The following is a 19,999-nucleotide window of genomic DNA, read 5'->3' on the forward strand; positions in this document are numbered from 1 at the left end:
GCGCGCCCTGACCTTACCCGCACCCTGGGCTTGGGGCTCCACCGCCTGCCTGGCCCGCGACCCGGCACGGCCACATGGCTCCGCTCTGCGCGCTGCTGTCCTGCCTGCTGCCCTTGCACTGCTCGCTCTGCGCCGCCGTGGGCAGCCAGACCCCAGGTGCGTGCGGGTCGGGCGAGCGGGGACGCGTGGGGTCAGGGTGCATGCATTCAGGGTGGCCCAGGGTGCCTGAGCCACCCCAGCAGCCTGTGGGAGGCGGTGCGCACAGTCGAGGTTGAACTGCCGCTCTTTTTCTCTCCAGTAATGTCACTAAAGATAGAGAGACCCCAGAAGGGGATTTAGGAACACTGAGTCTCTCCTTAGGGTGCAGATCTGTCCCTTTGTCTTTGAGGGTGTGCTTGTCTCTCTGCCTCCTCTCTCATCTCTCTCCAGTGAGTCTCTCTTTCTGAATCTGCTCCGTTTCCAACTTGGGTGCGCATGCATGTGAGCGTGCGTCTGGCTCCCCACCCGCTCCCCGCACAGAATCAAGCTAGCAGGTGATTTCCCTCCATCACAGAGAGCTCTGGGCACCCACACTTCTGCACAGAAACACCCCTCTAGTCCTTGGTGTAGCATTCTCAGACTCCACAGAAGCTTTCTCAGGGAAAGGCCCTACATTGTCCTCACCTTGCAGTATGGGATACCTGAGCCTGAGGGGTAGGCTGTGGTCATTTCCACTCAGTGCCAAAGTGGGACTCTTCTTGCAGCCTCTTGGTGACCTCTGCTATCCTGGGGAACGCTGGAAGAGAGGTAGCACTGGCTTGCCTGAAACTGTCTTGGGTGTTGGGGATTTTCAGGATGCCTCATTTTCTGTGTTTTATGGGTGCCGTGAACTGGGGAGGGAGAGGTAGAGCTGTGTAGGAATAGAAACACCTCCCAAAGTTGTACCCCTTGATCACCAGGCCTGGCAGCCAGAGCGCTGTCACTCCTGCTGGGCTCAGAGAGAGTGTAAGGATGGGGCCCTTGGGCACCGGGCCTGGAGCAGGGGACATGACCTCACACTTAATTCAGCCAAGTGGGCAGGTCACCCACTGTGTGTCCTTTTATTTTTGAAGGTCTATATTTATCCTGTTTGGGGCTGGGCCATGCAAAAATCTCAGCAGCCACTGTGTGGCTTTAAAAAGTTTGCTTTCTAACTTTGGAAAAATATAGAACCATGCGTTCCCTCCCCCGCTCCGCAGCTCCCCCTTTCTCCTTGACTCGTCCTGCCATCCCCTGGGTTTCTAGGTGTGTTTGTTTTGCCAGCTGCATTCTTGGGAGCTTGGTGAGGAGGGCCTTGCCCCAGGCTGGGCTGGTGACCTCAGCTCATTGAGAAAGTTTGGGCAGATCTCTTCTTTCCTCTCTTGCCCTGGGGGACTTCGGAGAATTTCAGTCCTTTCCTAGGCCGTGCCCAAGGTTGGGAGCCTTGTTACTAGAGTGACAGAACTGTTTGACATCATTTGTTTTCATCTGCTAAATTTAAAAAGGACCTGAAGGCTTCAGGGAGCATTTCATGTCCACAAAGTGCCTGAGCATCGTTCATCCAAGTGTAAGGATCCAGGAGCTCAGAAAGTGACGGGTGCAGAATGAATGAACTGGGGCTAAGGGATTCATCTCAGGTGACACTCAGGGTTGTCCCTTCGCCTGACCTCTGCCCACTGAAGTGACTCTTTGTTTACCTCTAACAGAGCTGCGCCTCTCTGGGAAGCTCAGTGACTATGGTGTGACGGTGCCCTTCAGCACAGATTTCCGGGGCCGCTTCCTCTCCCACATGGTGTCTGGCCCAGCAGCAGCCTCCAAGGGGAGCGTGCTCATGGACAGGCCACCGTTGCACTCCAGTCACCTCAGGGTGGCTCGCAGCCCCCTGCACCCAGAAGGAGAGACCCTGAAGCCTGGCCAGGTGGGGCGTCACTTTCTCTACTTCAACGTGACTGTTTTTGGGAAGGAGCTGCACCTGTGCCTGCGTCCCAACCGGAGGTTGGTGGTGCCGGGAGCCTCCGTGGAATGGCAAGAGGATTTTCGGGAGCTGTTTCGTCAACCCTTGCAGCAGGAGTGTGTGTACACTGGAGGTGTCACTGGAATGCCCGGGGCAGCTGTTGCCATCAGCAACTGTGATGGATTGGTAAGGGACTCACTCACTCTCCCTCTTCTGGAGCTGCAGGCTCCTCCCCCCCGCCCCTCCCTGGCTGCCCTGGGTTTGGGATTCCTACAGGCCTGTTGCTCAGTGTGGACAGAGTCAGGAGCTGTGCTGCCTCCCAGAGAGGTCACCGCATGCTCTTCCTGGCCACCAGGCTCAGGCTCAGCCAGATGGGAAGCTGCTGAAAGGGCCATGACCTCACACTTCATTCAGCCAAGCGGGCAGGTCACCCCATGTGTGTCCTTGGGTGGCACCTTTATCTTGCTCGTCTCTTCACCATCCATGGACCCCCCCCTGACCCAGGCATGAGCTACCTGGCTGGAACCTCTGGGCCCAGGCAGCACAGAGCTGAGGAAGCAGGCTCTGCAGTGGGAGGGCCAGGCTTGGAATCATGGCCGTGCACTCGCTAGCAGTGGGGATTTGGGTACTAACATCTCTGTGGGTCCCTCCCTTGTGTGTCAAGTGGGAATTGGTTCATTTTGCAGGTATTTACTATGGTACATGTCGGGGTTATGGTAGTGTCCCTGGCAGACATGGTCCCTGGCCTCACGGAGTCGATGGGCTAGTGATATCATGCGTCACGTGGTCGCTGTGTACCTGGCTCATGCTCAGGGCTCAGGACTCAGGGGGAGTCCCTGATATGATTACCACTGTTGTTATGTAACGTCCTTATTCTTGCTCATCTCTTACCTGTCTCTCCTGTTCTGTCTCAGCCAGTCTGTTCTGTCTCTGCAGCCTTCACGGTTCCTGTCTTAGGTCCCTTGCCCCTCCTGGTTGGCTCCACATTGCAAACCAGAAAGCCCTGGGTAGCTTCAAGCTGGTGCTTGTCCCTGCTGCCCACTCCTCAGTGTGTCAAGCCCTCGTGAGCTCGCATGGTGGCCCCAGGGCCCTGGGGGCTGGCTCTCTCCAGAGTCCACACAGTCAGGTAGGAGCTGTCGGATCCTGGAAGGGATCCACGGACCCTCTGTGCTGCCTCCCAGAGAGGTCTTCAGCTTTGAGAGAGGGTGAGGGATGAGGGAGTCCCTCCTCACTAGTGGGGCTGGGGGCTTCATCCTCTCGTCTTGCCATCCTCAGGGGTGTCTCGCTGCCCAGGGTCCTGGCTGCCCGTGTCTAGGCCTGTGCTTCTCAGCCTTGTTCGTTATCAGCCCCATAACAGGCCGCGTGAGATACTTTCCTCGCTGTCCATGCTCCCTTCATGAAATCAGAATACCATAGGTATGTCGATGTACTGTGTGGCCATCTGGGCTTTAGATATAAAAAAGAGTACTGTTTTTGGTCTTCCTTCAAACCCTGAATAAATGTTCACACCACTGCAGGCAGTAGGCCTGCCACGGAGCGCCACGCTCTAGGCAGGGCTGGTTTTCAAAGCTGAGTATGTGCTAGGATCTCCCACAACCCCCTGTCAGCACATCAGCTCTCCAGGGAGGCACCGACACCTTCTATCAGACTCTGCAGGTGATCAGAGGTGAGGATTCTGTAAGACAGACTCTGAGAGACCAGGTTGTAGGGTCAACAGGAGAGACTGCCCTGGTTCTGGGGTCAGCCTTGCTGGCAGCCCACACTCACCCCGAAGTCCTGTGCCACCGGCGTCTTGGGTGCAGCAGCTGCGCCGTGGCCACAGTTGGGTTGACAGTTCTGAATGATGCAGTGTCTGTGCAGATGGAGAGGCAGGAAGCTCTGGTGCACGCTGGCAGCTGGGGCCCATAGAACCCCCTTACCTCTTCCCTTCAGCTCCCACTTCTCTGCCCTCCTGCAGTGAGGCACGGAGGAGTGGTCATCCACACACGCTGCGGACCCCCCAAAGGTGCAAGTGCACCATCATCATCATCACCACCTCCCTGGTTATTGGATGAGCTCCGTGGTCTGTTGATAAGTTGCCGCTGACAGCTGGATGCTGCAGGGACAGAGCCATAAAGGGCTCTACCCAGTGCCCCATGAAGCCCCATCTCGTGGCCATGTGGGGCAGTGTGCTAGATGACACTGTGGTGCCTGGGGCTGGCAGATGCTGGAGGTGGGGCTCTTCGGTGGGCCTGAGGCTGAGCATTCCTGAGGTTATGTAGCTCACCTTTAATGGCCTCTGAGTAAATGTCCTCCTTAGCTGTACGACCTTGGGTGACTTGTTCCCCACCTCCGGACTGGACTCCATGGACCCAAAGAGGGGCTGTACACGATGCCCCCTGGGGTGGGAGTTGACTCTGGGTCCTTTGCAGGAGCTGGGCCAGGTCTCAGAGACTGTCCTTGAGCGGGCTTCCAGGCCCCAGTCCCGCACCTTATACAGAACGGAGGCTCAGGGAGGGGCCTCCCTCCGCCTCCCTGCCTTGGATGGGGGCAAAAATGGACCTTACTGGGCTAAACCTCAGGCTGGGCCACCAGGCCACTGCTATCTCCAGAAGCCTGTCCTGAAGTCCAGTGACTGGACGCCTCCCCTCCAGGCCCAGGGTAGTGCTCCCTGACTGCCTGTCCCCAGGGCCTGTCATCACGTAGCCTAGCCCAGAAGCCTCTCCGTGTGGGGGTTTCCTCACTCCCAGCCCAGGCCAGGGAAGTGCCCAGGTCCTGTGAAAGCAAGGGGCCATCTCACGTGACCCAGCAGAGCTCACCTCCAAGGCCAGCATTTCCAATGATAAGGTTAACTGCACTTGTATGTGGCCTCTGGATTTTAACCCCTTTTCCTCTAACATTTCAAAATGACAAAATGACTTTAAAAATCTGTTCTGAAATTCATTTCTGGAGCACTGGCCACGGACAAGGTCCACAGGGAGATCATGAGGATCATAAGGAAATGACGGAGACCTGCAAAGTTAAAAGTGCCCTACCTCAGCGTTAGGCAGAGTAACTGCCGTGCAGGCTGTGCCCAGTGCCCAGGCAGGAGGAAGGCTGGGGTGGGGCGACGGGTGCTGTCACTACTGTAAGTTCTGGTTGCAAACGAGGGTGCAGTGGCTGGTTCAGACACCGCGCTTCTCACCCGAGCAGTGAACGTGCCACATTGCTGCGTGTCTGTCCAAGAGGGCTTCCTCCAGACCCTTCTACAACTGCAGGCTTATTTGGCTGTGAGGGCCCAGCTCAGAGGCTGGCCTCTGCACCTGCAGCCCTGCCCAGGCCTGGCCCAAAGCTGGCACCTGGAACCAGTCCAGAGGTAGATGACAACCGTGGGGTCACAGGGCCTGGCTTTACACTCCCTGGGCCAGGCCTGTCCCAGCTCATGAAGCACCAGCCCCAGAGCTGCACAGGGCTCCCTGGGGAGTGTTTGAATGTCATAAACGTGAACAAAAGTGCTGGGCCCTGGCCAGCAGAGTCACTCAGAGTGTCTTGGGGATGTTTGGGGCAGGAAGTAAGGAATGTGGGGAGGCTGGTCCTGTTTGCAAAATGCTTCCTCTGGTGTCTGGGGCAGCTAGCCTGGGGTGCTGTCACACCCCAGACTGGGAATGTGTCCAGGTGACAGTGGTGACCAAAAGGGGAGCTCCTCAGAACCACTGTTGCTCCATACCTGGGAGAAGCACAGAGGCCTGGCCTGGAGGCCAGCTCCTTGTGGGTACTGGAGGGTCACAGAGTCCAGGGATGGGGTCAGCAGGTTGGGGTCCCACCTTCTCAGGTCCCTGATGCCCTGTGTTGTGTGGGCTGGGGCCTGACCGGGCTGTGCTTCCCCTTTGCCCTGTGCCTCTGTGAGTCAGGGCCTGGCACCGCAGTGGCCACACGTGTAAGATTTGTCACATCTGGTTCTGCTTTCCACTCCCGCCCCCAGCAGACCCTGTGTATTTGACAGGTTACTCTGAGGAGACCTGGCAGGGTGCAGGAGCGGACGGCGGGGGGTGGGGGTGGGGGGCAGAATCCCAGCCCTGCCCCTTGCCATGGACCAAGTCCCAGAAGCACTCTGAGCTGCACTCCTTTTGTCTTTGAAATGGACTGCATGTGCGGGGTGGGGTGGGCTACTGGCTAAGGGTGAGGTCACGGGAATGCTCTAAAGTGGCTCGCAGCGGTGTTCACGCCACTGTGTGCACACACCACAGACCATTAGGTTGTACATGTCGAGTAGCAAATTGTGTGACGTGTGAACTGTGTCTCAACAAGCTGTTATAGAAAGTGCCTGGCCTACAAAAGGGCCCCAGAAGGGCATAGCCAGTTCTCATTATGAGGAAGTGGTCCAGGGGACTGGGAGGTGCTCGCTCTTCAACTCTGGTGCAGACTGGCTCTGTGACCCCGAGCAAGTGGCAAAGTCCTTCTGGGCTCAGGTTCCTCATCTGTAAGGAGGGGAATTCAGAAGATTCAATGAGGTTATGTAATGTGTCTGATTTATATTGGGGCCTTAAAAAGTGGGGATTCTTCCAGTAACAAAGTTGTTACTTAGTACTTGTGGTAGTAATGATTAATAATGATAAGTACTACCACTATTGCTATATCCTTATATTGCAATGCTATAGACATTTGGCCGTGAGGGCCAAGGGTTATCTTAGGGTTTCTTTTTTGGTACCAGGGGTTGAACCCAGGGGTGGTTAACCATTGAGCCACATCCCCAGCCCATTTTAAAAATTTTTTATTTAGAGACAGGACCACACTGAGTTGCTTAGGGCCTCACTAAGTTGCTGAGGCTGGCTTTGAACTCGAGATCCTCCTGCCTCAGCCTCCTGAGCTGCTGGTATGACAGGTGTGCGTGTACCTGGCCTAGTGTTGTCTTATGTAGGCCTGAGTCCCAGGCCACCTCTGCTTCTGAGGCTGGGCAAGCCTTGAGCCCCACCCTGTTCTGTGCAGAAAGTGCTGAGGGTGCTTGCTCAGGGCTTGGGGATGAGTGTTACCATTGCTCTTAATGACCCAGAGGTGCCCCGTGGGGCATCCTGTTAACAACCAGCGGCCCCCTGCTCAGGATCCTGAGGCTACAGGGATAAAACCCAGCCCACTGTTCCTAGATTCCGGAAGCATGAAAATCACATAATGTCTTAAATTTGTGCTAAGTGTGAGGCTGGGCTGCTGGGGTCAGAGGAACAGGAGGGGAGTTGCAGATGCCCCCAGGAGTAGATGTGGAATGGGCGTGTAGCAGGAGGAACCGCAGAGGCCGGGTGATGGTAGGAGCAGGCGAGATTGTGGCAAATGGGGGAGGACCTGCCCTCTCCAGTCCAGTCTGGTGTTGCTAGAGCTGTGAGTATTTGGGGAAGAAATCAGAAATAAGGATTTTAAAATAAAGTTCTAAGTTTTAAAACAGTTATGAACCACAGCGGGGCAGCTGTTAGCGGCCTTAGATTGCTATCAGCGACTTAGGCCTTGGGTGCTGCTGTCACAAAATACCTGAGACGGGACATTACAGACAGTAGAAAGGATTCCTCAGGGGTCTGGAGGCTGGGAAGCCAAGGCACCAGCAGCTCTGGTGCCTGGTGAGGGCACTTCTCTGCTTCCAAGATGGAGCTTGGCTGCTGCGTCCTCTTGGGGGGAGGAAAGCAGAGGAGATGGAAGGGGGGAAGAACAAAAGAGCCTCGCTAGTTCCCCCTGGCCCGTTTTAGGGTTGCTCATCCTGTTCACGGAAACTCTGCCCTCCTGATTTAGTCACCTAAAGCCCACTTGTCATAACACAACCCTGTTAGTGGTTAAGTTTCAACATGAATTTGGGGGGCCCAATCACACCCTAACAGTGGAGCAGTACATGCTGGGGATACGTGTGTGACCCCTGGAATCAGGCTGCCTGGGTTGACCTGCCTGCTGTCCCACAGGGCCTCCCCTAAACTGTGGGGCCCCAGTTTGCTCCCCGGGAAAGCGTGTCATGGTGTGAAGGTTCTGCGGTGCTCCGGACCGTCAGCCTGGCTACCGGCTTTATTGGTTGAGTCCACTAGGTCTGGGGATGATGGCGGGAAGGAGTGGAAGTGTCGAGCACCCATTTATTTGTCTGACTGCTGCCCAGGGGCTCTCTGAGCCCTCAGCTGAGCAGGTAGGATCCAGCCTCGCCCCAAACTGTGTTTTTCTCAGGGTGCAGCTGGCTCCTATCCCCAGTTGGCATTCTTGCTGTGGCCCTTCCCATTGGTGGTTCCCAAAAAGGCAGGGTGTCAGCGTGGTCATCTGTGTGTCCCTTTGACCCCAGCATGGGGCCATCTACCAGGCACTCTCCAGGTGCATGTCAGGAAAGGAAAGTGGGGGCTTGTTCTCAGAGGTGACGCTGATTCTCTTCTGTGTGCAGGATAGCGCCTCTGTCATCTTCTTCATGCACAGCCGCCCACCTGTCCCTGGGCCAGAGGTGACCAATGTGGCACGCACACCACCCCTTGCCCTCCTCCTCCTCCTCCTCCTCCTCCTCCTCCTCCTCCTCCTCCTCCGCAGCTCCTTGTGTTCCCAGTGGTGATCGGGGCTGTCACTCTTGTGGCCCCGTGGGCCGTGAGGGGATCCTATTTTCCTGTGCTCGGTGCTCCACTGCCCAGGGACTCTCTGTCCCCAGGACTCACACCCTCTGGGCACGGGAGCTGGGTTTTCATATTCGTTGTGTAGATTTGGACAACCCAGCTGGCTCCCTGAGACTCACGGGTCCCCTGTGGAATTAAGTTTGTAGCTTTGCAGACCAGACACGGATACTGGGGAGACACGGAGCTTCCCGTGACCCACCCCACTGTGGTGACCCTGGTCGGTGGCCTGCTTTCTGACTGTGGGCGTGTGAGGGCCTGGGCCACGGGCAGGACAGGACTCACTACGGGGCGACTCCAGCCAGATCCCAGAATATACTGGGGAGGTAGCAGCACAGTGAACCGAGTGACTATGTGACAGAACGGCGAGGGCCGGGGAACTTCGACAGCAGCTGCTGCCCTGGCCTGGTCCTGCAGGCTGGCCGCGGGGCTCCTCTCCTGCTTGCTCCTGGACTCCAGTGTGGCTGCATTCAGCCTGATGGTGGACTGGGCAGCAGGGTCTCAGTGGGCCTCCTCAGTGCCAGTGCATGCTGGATGTTGGTGGGTGGCCTTATTCTGTCACTTCTTGTCCTCCAGCAGGCGACTGGCTTCCTCCACTGCAGTGTGTGAGCAGCAGTCCAAGAGAGGAAGGCCCAAACTAGGGGACCCCTTAGACCCAACCTTGGGAGTTAGTTGCCTGACATGGTTCTGATCATTGTGTTGGTCAAAGTGAGTCTCAAGGCTAGGCTAGAAGTTTTCCAGAATGGGGACATGGACTCCATCTCTTGAGGGGAAGGTAGGCAGAGAGACTCATTGCAGAGGCTATGCACAGGGACCGGAGGGACAGCGGCAACCATCTTCGCAAACATTCCTCCACACTGACGCTAGGGGCAAGTAGCTCGACTTCTCTGAGCCTCCGTTGTGTAAGGTGGTTGGAAATCATGCTGTAGAAGTGTGTTCACAGAGCCAGGTGCGGTGGCACGTGCCTGTAATCCTGAGGCCGAGGCAGGAGGGTCACGAGTTCAAAGCCAGCCTCAGAAATTAGAGAGGCTCTAAGCAATTCAGTGAGACCCTGATTCTAAATGAAACATAGAAAGGGCTGGGGATGTGGCTTAGTGGTTGAGCACCCCTGGGTTTATTCCCTGGTACCAAAAAAAAGTGGGGGGTGTGCAGTGGGGGATGTGCAGTGGGGGGTGCACAGTGGGGGATGTGCAGTGGGGGGGTGCATAGTGGGGGTGCGCAGTGGGGGATGTGCAGTGGGGGATGTGCAGTGGGGGAGTGCATAGTGGGGGTGCGCAGTGGGGGATGTGCAGTGGGGGATGTGCAGTGGGGGATGTGCAGTGGGGGGGTGCATAGTGGGGTGCACAGTGGGGGATGTGCAGTGGGGGGGTGCATAGTGGGGGTGCACAGTGGGGGATGTGCAGTGGGGGATGTGCAGTGGGGGTGCAGGGTGGATTTGCCCCTGGACCCCGGATGCCTATCCCAGGGCTCTTCCTCTTCCTTCCTGGAGGCCCATCCCCCGGGCTGGCCTGTTGAGGGAGGTGATGGGCGCTGTGACTTTCCGGTCCTGAGGCCGTCTGGTCTTGCAGGCTGCCTCCCTGGCCTCCCCGTGACTGGCCTTGCTGTCTGGGATTAATAACTTATTTATGATATGGAGCAAGAGCCAGACATCACCTCACTGCTGCGCCGAGCACCTCCCCTTGCAGCGAGGGCTTGTTTGATTTTTCTTCCTGGACAGCTGTGGTGTTCCCTGGCCCTGGGGGCTGGTGAGCGTGCAGGGGCTGAGCTTGTTCTCCTCCCGTCCTGAGGGCACAGAGGCTGGGTGGGCTGTCAGCGAGTGCCCTCGGGGTTTCCCTGTTTCCCAGGCTTTATAGCGGAAAGTTCTAAAGCCCTTCGCAGGCCCCAGCATTCTATTTACAGCCCCTGGGCCTTGCCCTGCCTTCTGAGCCCTAAGAAACACCACCAACCATGATCCCCGCAGCCCAGAGCTCCCTGTAGCACAGGCTCAGGATGTCTGGCTCAGGGTCTTCTGCCAGCCGCAGGTCATAAAGCCTCCTGGTGGGCTAAGGCCATCATGGTCCCCACCCTCCCCCTGACTCTGACCTAGTTGGAAACAGCTGTGGCTGGAAAAGGCTGGGGGGGCCTCTGTGTCCCTCTTCATTTCCCAGCTGAGAGAGCGGAGGCTCAGGGGACTGGCCCCGGGTCTGGCCCCGGGTCACGCAGAGCAGGTGACCGTTCCATCAGGACTGGTGGGGCCCCACGCTCCTCCCACGGTCCCAGCAGCCCGTCCTGAGTCAGTGGGAGAGGCCTGGTCTACGTGAGCCACGGTACGTCCGGTGACGACACGTGATGAGGGAGATGGGCCCTGGCGTCCCGGGAGCCCCTGGGTGGGACAGGGTACCCAGTGAGGTGTCTAGGAGGCCCCCCTTCGAGGGGCTGCTCAGCTTCCCTGGGACTCGGAGGCCAGCTCAGAAAGCACAGGTGTCCACGGCCCAGTTAGTGGGATCTGAAGCACAAACGGACCCCTCTGGTGTTCCTCCACCCGAGTCACCATGGCTGCTGCTTTAACCATTTTCAAAATGTTGGGGGAGGGGGCAGGTGGCAGGGACTTGTGTGAGGTACATGTCACTTGTCATGGGACCGAAATGTCCTGAAGTGATGTGCTGTCATGCCGCCGAGGGAGCCATAGACAGGTGCCTGGTGGAGAAAGATCTGAAGGTGAGAGCCTTTGTCAGGACTCGGCTGGTCCCCAAGCAGACTTGTCCCCAGCAGCTTGGCTTTGGAGCCAGCCGCATATTTACACCTTCCCTCTGTCCAGAAAAAGCCTGTCCCCTGTCCAGGGCCCCCCACCCCCTTGAGGCTGACGGGAGCCCCCCCACACTGCCCGGGCACCGCCCACGGGAAGTCTGCTGGCCTGGGGGTGTGGGACCTGGGATACCGTGTCACCGTCACCCCTGAATGGGGAGGCTCTGGGTGAAATACGCTGTCCCCCCGACCCACAGCCACCTGGTGGAGGCAGGTGGTGGTCTCTCATAAGGGGCCCATGCCCAAGGGAGTCCATTTTGAAGTCTGGCCCCGAGGGTGCTTGTGGAAGGTGGCTCACCACAAAGCGGGTCGCATGAGGTGAATCAGTTCTCATCCCCCGAGAAGCTGGAGCAGTACAGAGGCCCTGGGCGTGTGGAGGAGGAGCGATGATAGGTGACCAGTGAGACGGCTGGAAGGGCATCCTGGGAACTCGTAGCAGGGACAACGGTGTGAGGACCCTGTGGACACGTGTGATTCCAGGTGTGGAACAGGTCCCGGGGACTCTCCTGTGAACCACCTCCTGTCCCCGGGGTGGTAGCAATGCTCCTTACCAGGCTGTCCTGCGCCTTGCAGTTTGGGCACCGTGGTGAGTGCAGGTCAGTCCTGGGGAGCAGCCAGCCGGGGCCGTCATTGTCCCTCCTTCCCTGTGGGGATCCTGCTCGGCCAGGGCCTGCCTTCAGCCCCCTCTGGCTTTTGCCCACCCCCACTTGACTCCCTTATTTAAAATTCAGCCTCCGTTCCCCACCCGGCCTTTGTGCCCGTTTTCTCCGGAGCTATTTCCACTTGGTGTTGGAACCAGCGGCCGAGCCAGGGAGCCTGCCCAGGTCCTAGCTCGCCCGACTCTAGCACATTCCTTCTTCCTTTCCTATCGAAGGCTTATTTCTTGTGCTGGTGGGTGAGCGGCAGGATCTGGCCAGCTGGGATCCAGGTTCAGCCGCAGGTGACAATGCTACCGTTCCATCGTTTGATGTCCCCTCAGCCCTCAACAGCACGGTGGCTCCATGGGAAGAGGGAGTTTGGGCTGCGTCCCCAGCACCTGGCGGGGCCTGCCCAGCTGTTCTCTGATGAGTGAGTGAAGGAAGGCTCCGGGGGCGTGGCAGGGAGGGTCGGGGAGGCGGAGTGCTGTGCAGGGTGAAGGCAGTGGGACCCCTGGGTACGGCCTGGTGGCTGCGGGCATCTGTGTGCTGTAGCTGACCGCCGTGCTTTGGTGAGGAATCGGAGCTCTGGAAATCAGGAGCGTGTGCTTGAGGCTGGTCCCTGGCAGGATTAGGTGCTTCACCTGCTTTTCCCACCCTTTCCTGAGGTGGTCCAGGGTCGGTGTGTGGTCAGGGCCCTGAAGTGGGGCTAGAGTCAGGGGCATTGGGATTTTGGTGAATAGGCCACACCCCTTTCCCTCTCCTTTGCTTACTTGCCTTCTACAGGACACCTCAGCCACCACCAAGTCCCTTCATCTGCCACTTGCTGCAGATCTGTGTGTGTCGGACTTGGTGACAACCATTACCTGTGTGATCTCACCTGGGGCAGGCGGGGCGGGCAGCCCAGCAGCACCTGTCTGGGCCAGGCTGCTACGGGGCTGGATCAGAGGGGAGGCCTGGCTGGGACAGGGACCTCCTGGGCCCCCCTCTGGCTGGCCCTCCCCTGCTGAGGGGCTGGCTGCTTAGTTTCCTGGTGCTGGCATCGGGGGAGCTGTGGGCTTTGGCTGTGGAGCCTCCATGACAGGAGCCCTCCTCGGCCCAGGCCTGGCAGCCCCGCCGCCTTCTGGCACTCACGGGCTTCTTCCTGTCTCCTCGTCCCGAAGCTACAGCCGCAGCCAGGACTTGGGGCCAAGCAGGGGGCTCGGCAGTGCTCCCGGCCGACATGGTGGGCTATCATGGTGGCGCCTCCAAGCCACGTGGCTCCTGGGCACTGGGAAGTGGAAATTGGGGGTGGCTGCAGGCCCAGCGAGGTCCGCACTCTCCTGGGCTCCGGGGAAGGATTTTCGGCCGAAGGCGAGCTTCTGAGGCCTGCAGGTGAGAGCCCTGCCTCTGCCGGGTGAGGATGGGGGTGGATACAACGTCACACCCCCTTCTTTAAGAACAGTCATGAAGCTTCGATGACCTGAGCCACTTATTTCTAGTTTGCTAGAGAACAGAGTTACTAGTCTCCACCATCATCGTCATTGAAAACCTCAGAGGTGCCACTGATTCTTGTCATTAAAGAGGTACTGCTGATGATTGTCCTTACGCTGTGGGCTTCCCAGCGTGGCTGGCTGTGGCATTGACTTGCCCTTGGCTACCAGGAAATCACAGCCCCTCATCCCTAACTCCTTCTGGGGTCCACCTCCCTTGTCGGGGCAATTTTGGCAAATTATTCTTCACTCACAGAAGAGTGGCACCTTGCAGGGAGGAGATGATTAGGTCCTGAGACGGCACCGGGCACAGGTCCAGTGTGGTCTCAGGGCCTTGGTGGCAGTGGGAGAGGTGTGAGAACCCAGCCTGTCTGGACGCCACCCCTCCCCCTGCCCCATTCAGGGCACACATACGTGGGCCACTCATTTCCCCTCTTTCTTGCCCACTTCCTACCATACAACAGACTCATTCTGGTTGAGCCTCCACCCACCCACCCCATGCTGTCTTCTTTTTCTTTTTGATCTGGGCGATTGAACCCAGGGGCCCTTAAACACTGAACCACATCCCCAGCCCGACTTTTTAAATACTTTATTTAGAGACAGGGTCTTGCTAAGTTGCTGAGGTTGGCTTTGAACTAGTGATCCTCTTGCCTCAGCCTCCTGGGTGCTGGGATTACAAGCCTGTGCCACCATGCCCAGCTTCTTCTTTCTAAGAAGAGACACAGACTGTCCCTTAGACATTCCTTTTAATGTCAGACATTTAATGTCAGAGTTTAGGCGAGAGGCTCTCGGCCCTGGCTGCACATCTGAACCCCTGGGCGTCTCCAAGCACATGCTGATGGCCAAGCCCCACCCACTGAGAGTTGATTCCATGGGTCTGGCCTGGGTGACAGTTCTGCAAATTCCTCAAGTGACTTTGATGAGCATCAAGGTACAAGGACCACTGCTGTAGCCTTCCGGAAAGTAGACTGTGTGCTTGACAGAGAAACCAGGGTCATGATGTGGGGGGCGGGAGAGCCAGGCCCAGGAAGGAGGGAAAGAGAAGACCTCCCACTGCGGCAGGCCAGGCCCAGGAGGGACGTCCCTCAGGCCTTATTTCAGTTCATCCCCCAAAGCTTTGGCCTTGGATGTGGAAACCAAGGCTGGGAGAAGGCCTCAGGTGTGCCACCATCTGGGAAGGGCCCCAGCTGGGGATGGAACCTCAGGTGTGTCACTCCCCAGCCTATGAACTGCTTGGCAGGACAGTGGGGAACAGAAAAGGAGGGTTCTATTGTGTGGGGGCTATGGGGGAATCTGGAGCTTCCTGCAAAGGCCCAAGCTGAAGGCTTGGTGGCCAGCCTGTGGTGCTCTTGGAGCTGGTGGCACCTGGGGAGGTGTGGCCTGTAGAAGGAAGTGAGGTCACTGGGGATATTGGGACTGTGGTCCCTTCCTGTCTCTCTCTTTACTTCCTGCTGCTGTGAGGTGAGCAGCTTTGCTCCACCACATGCTCCCCACCACGGTGTTCTGCTTCGCCACAGGCCCAAGACAATAGAGCCACTAACGAAGCCAGAATAAACCTTTTCTCTTTTTAAGTTCACTATCTCAGGCATTTTGTCACAGGGACAGACATTGAACACGAGTTTGTTTCCTCCCCCCACCACCCCCAAATGGTCTTAGGAAAGGGAAGTTACATAATTATTGCCCGCTCATTTTAGTAGGCAATCATTCTGTGCAGAATCGGCTTTCCTTTTGCAACAAGGAAAATATAGAAAAGTTAGATAATACCTGGAAATTTAAAGAGAAGGAAATTGCATATGATTCTGCCATCCAGAGACAATTCCCTAGCAGGTGGGTATGTCTCCACCCCACCTTTCATCTGACATATTCTTTCTTACCTTTAAAATCACCCTCTTCCAGACTTTTCCCCTAAGCATGCTCAACCACTGGTACCCCCTCCTCCCCCAGGGATATCGTCCCATTTACTAAGCAGGCAAACCCAGGCCACATGCAGCCAGAAGTTAGGGTCGAACCCTCCTGTGGTTCCAGAGTGTTGCTCCCAGCCCTGAGCCCACTGCTCCCTTCTTGAGTGACAGGGGTTCCAAGCGTAGTTCAAATGACGATGATGATGATCATGATGGCAAATGCAAACCCTTACTTGTCCTGGGCGCATGGCCAGGTCCGTGCTAGGTCCCCAGGTACGATCTCTACAAGATGGGTGCTGCTATGATCCCAGAGCACAGGATGTCCAGCAACTTGCCCCAGATTATTTGATTTGGACGGCAGAACTGGAATCTCAACTCTCCTGGCTCTGCCACTCGGCTCCGGGCCCTAGGGTCTGTGTTCACCCACCCACCCACCCACCCACCGTGTTGCCCACCCACCATGTTGCCCACCCACCCACCGTGTTGCCTCTCCTAGAAGGAGGGATTCGTGCCACGCTGGGCTGGGCTCTGCAAGACCTCAGCAGCCTTTCACCCGGTCCCTCCCAGGGCCTGCCGAGGACATGACCCTGGGAACGGAGCCCAGTGGTCACCCCAGATGACCGCCTGCAGCTGCTGCGGCCTCGCTCTTCCCGGTGCTCCCCCGGGTGTTGGCCCCCTCTGGGAATGCTCCTGCCGCCCCTCCGGGGCATGGCAGAACAGGCCAGTGGAGGGCAAGTCTGACTGTTTTGGGCTCCATCCTCCAAGGGCTCCTTGTTCCTGCCTGTCCCCGAGGGCTGCAGCTCGGTCTGAATCAGCTTGTAGACTTTCCTTGGCTGGGGCCACGGTCTTGGCTGCCCCAGCCTCCAGCAGCGCTCCTGTGGTTGGGGCTTCCACATCAGGTTTGAATTATATGGAATCTCCGCGTCTGCGTGCTTTCAACCCAGCCACGCTGACTCACGCTGCACGGTGGCGGGTGACCTACGTGCTGGGTATGTGTCTCCCTGGGTCTCTCTTCTCCCTAATGTGCATTTTTTTTTTCATACCAGAGATTTAACCCAGGGGCATTTGACCATTGAGCCACATCCCCAGCCCTTCTTATGTTTTATGTTGAGACAGGGTCTCACTAAATTGCTTTGGGTCTCACTAAGTTGCTGAGGCTGGCCTTGAACTCATGATCCTCCTTCCTCAGCCTCCTGAGTTGCTGGGATTATAGGCAGGTGCCACTGTCTCTGGCTATTTTTTTTTTTTTAACTACCTTGATGAGATGTAAGTCATGTACCATGTAACTCACCCTGTGTAAAGTGTGCAATTCAATGGATTTTGTTGTATTCCCTGATACATGCAACCATCCTCACAATTTTAGAAGATATTCATCAGCTCAAAAAGAAATATGGGCCCTTTAGCTTCTCCCCGCCACAACTCCTCCTTACCCAGCCCCTGGCAACCACTAACCTATTTCTGACTTCTATACATTTATATAAATGCACTTATATCTGGTCTTTGGTGTCTGGTTCTTTGAGGTGGCATAGTGTTTTCTGAGTTCATTTGTGTTATGGTGTGTATCAGTACTTCATTCCTTTTCACGACTGGGTAATATTCCATGGTGCGATATGCCAGGCTTGGTTGATTTGTTCTTTCATAGATGGGCATAAAGATTTCCACCATTTGGCTGCTGGGAGTAATGCTTCTATAAACACCCACCGGCATGGTTTTGTTGTGGACATATGTTTTTGTTTCTTTGGGCTTATTCCAAGAAGTGAAGTTTCTGGATCAGGCGGCCATTCCATTAAATCACTTGAGGAACTGCCAGACTATTTTCCAAGTGACCACACCATGTTACATTCCCACCAGCAAAGCCTGGGGTTCTGACTTCTCCACATCCTTGCTGTCATGGGACTTGGACTCTAGCCGTTCCAGTGAGCGTAAAGGGTGGTTTTGATTGGCATCACCCTGGTGACTAATGATACTGAACATTTTTTCATGTGCTTATTGGCCATTAAGATATATTCCTTGGAGACATGTCTATTCAGATCCCTTGCCCATTTTTAAATGGGGTTATTTGTCTTTTAATTATCAAGTTTTAAGAGTTTTTAAAATATATTCCAGATCCAAGTCCTCATTAGGAGAGCAGAGGCTGGTGTCTTTTGCACCCGACCCCGTCAGCCCTGGCATGCAGTAGGTGCTCTGTGCAGACGTGAGCACAGGCCGGGAGAAGGGATCTGGGCCATCTGGAAGAGTCCTGGCAGGAGCCGGGTCCCAGGGTGTCAGGTGTGTAGGGTGGGGCTGCCCTCCCTGGTCATGGACCGCAGACAGCAGCCCAGCCTGACCCCTCGGGGGGTCTGCACCCTGCAGTTTACGCTGGGTGCTGTTTTCAGCTGAACCCATTTGCAGGAACCACCAGAGGTTGGGGGATTTGATCCCTGGGCTCACGTTTCCCCCTTGATTTTGGTTTGAGCAAGCAGGAAAAGGGTAGTGCTGTTTGCAGAGTGGGGAAAGACAGGGAGAGGAGTGAGTCTGGGAGTCACACTGGTTTCCAAGGAGACCAGGACTCCACCACGGGCTGTTGGATGATCACCTAAGGACTTCCGTCAGGGCTGCGGATATAATTTGGGAATCACCTGCGAACACCTAGTCTCTTAAGCCAGGATTGCAGAAATGCCCAGGAGAGTGTGTGGTTAGAGGAGGCCAGAAAAATAAGTGATTGCTAGCTTTGGTCACGTAGTGGTCACAGGTGAGGAGCCTCCAGGAAGTAGTGGCTCTAAAAGTCACTTGGGGTGTGCAGAGGGGCACAGAGGGAGTGGGTGTGGAGGCAGGTGGTATACTGGGGTGGCAGCTGGGCAGGGATGGGGGCAGGGACAGAGGGGACAGCATGTGATGCTGGGAAGAGGGGTACTGACTACAGGAGCTGAGCCCTTGAGGAGGCGAGAGGGAGGTGACCCTGGGCACAGGGTGCAGGAGGAGGGCCCAGTGGGGGAGGGCTGTTCGTAGTCAGGTGGTGGGAGCCCTGGAGTTGGGCTGGGGCAGTGCTGGGAGTCTGGCCATTTGGGAGACCTGGAATGGACACGGACCCCAGGAATGCAGCAGGACCCCAGCCAGCATCATGCCCACATGCGATGTGTGGTTGGGTTTCAGGTGAGAGCCGAGGATATCTGCGTGTGTCACCTCCATCAATGTGTGACCATCGAGTAGGGTGGTGTGGTTGGGCTGGACCAGGGCAGAGGAGCTTCTCTGGGAGAGCAGGATGGGTTGGGGGAGAGAGTTATGGGTGTTCGTATGAGAATCTTGGAACTCGAGGTGGGAGGCATGGGGGAGGGGGTGAGGCCTTGGTGGGGGAGGGGGCTAGCTGTGCTGGGTCAAGTGAGCCAGGCGGTGGTGGGAAGCAAGGAGGCACTGCACTCAAGGTGGTGGAGGTTTTAGCGGTTGCAGGAGACGCATGGTCTAGGGAGAGAGTGAGGTGGAGGTGGCTGGGAGAGATGCAGGGTGCTGGGTGGGGGACATCCAGCGCCCCTCGGGAACCCGGTGGAAACCATCTCTGTTCCTCAGCCCACACTCCAGCTTCCTCTCATTTGTTCAGAGGAAGCAGCTTCAAGGCTAGATTTGCTGGAAGCTTAGAACCCGGGACAGCACCGCCAGCCCAGGGTTCCCGGTGGCAATAAGACCCTCGTGATGAAGTTTCTGGACCGAGTTCAGGAGGGATGGCTCTCCTTGGGCATTGGCAGGATGGCGGGCTAGCAGGTAGCTTTTCCAGCTTTTTTCCCTTCTGAGAGGCACGAGATAAGCCAGCCAGGCGAGGAGGAAGAGGAGGAGCCCCAGCCCACCCCGTGATTGGCTCCACGGACTGCTGTCTTGAAATGGGTCCCCTCTCTAGGTATATGGGGAAGGTTGGGGCGCCCCAGGGGACAGCAAGGGGACTCGGGACACCCCTTCCTAGAGGGCCTGTGGCTACCCTTTCAGAGCCATCTGGACCTATCTGGACTGTAGATTGTCCTTCCTCATTGTCTCTGCACCTGATGGCACAGTTAGAGGCCCCCGTGTCTAAGCCTGGACTTCTGGTCCACCCGAGAAGGTTTCCGGTCCCCGTGGATCTCTTCCTCTGGCCTCCCTTGAGGTCTGCTGGTTGGCCCGGTGCACCCTTGCCTCCCGATTGACAAGCATGCACATGCAGCTTTAGAAGCGAACACATCTGCGTGTACGCGTGTGCACGTATGTACAGATCTCAAAATGACTTGGCTTTCACTCTGTGCTACCGGATTTGGGACTTCATTCTGCCAGGAGACATCTACCGACTGGTGACCGACTGAATTTGCTCAGTTGGGCCCAGAGCAGGTCACAAGGGGATGTCTAAGCCAGCCCTCACCTCTCCACTTACCATGTGACAGGTCTTCTTTAGTGCCCTGGAGTTACTCCCTGGACTTGGGGCCTCCCTGAGGGGAGCCTAGAATGGAAAACCTCAGAGAGTGTGGCCCGGAGGCCTCTGGATCAAACGACGAACCAGTTATAACGGAAAATTCAAATAGTCCTCCTCACCCTGGCCCCCAATCAGCCACCCACCTCCCAGGAAAGACACCGAAGAACGACCACATGAAAGGGAGTTTAGATCGAGGCTGGGGTGGCCGGGCCCGCTCATGGAGAGACTGGCTGAGGGCCGTGTGGCATGTGGCTCCGTGGCATGTCATCAGTGATT

The 19,999-nt window shown here is 56.8% G+C and overlaps 1 protein-coding gene across 1 annotated transcript in view; it reads left to right on the forward strand.

Moving 5' to 3' along the window:
* Positions 1 to 1,755: 1,755 nt before the first annotated feature.
* Positions 1,756 to 19,999, forward strand: part of Adamts14 (ADAM metallopeptidase with thrombospondin type 1 motif 14) — a 74,450-nt gene continuing 56,206 nt past the window's right edge. The window contains exon 1 of the mRNA XM_077798692.1: positions 1,756 to 2,137. Coding sequence (XP_077654818.1) covers positions 1,787 to 2,137 — 351 coding nt within the window. The 5' untranslated portion in view covers positions 1,756 to 1,786. The remainder of the gene's footprint in view (positions 2,138 to 19,999) is intronic.

Source organism: Urocitellus parryii, chromosome 5 (assembly GCF_045843805.1).
Source record: "Urocitellus parryii isolate mUroPar1 chromosome 5, mUroPar1.hap1, whole genome shotgun sequence".
Lineage (NCBI taxonomy): Eukaryota > Metazoa > Chordata > Mammalia > Rodentia > Sciuridae > Urocitellus > Urocitellus parryii.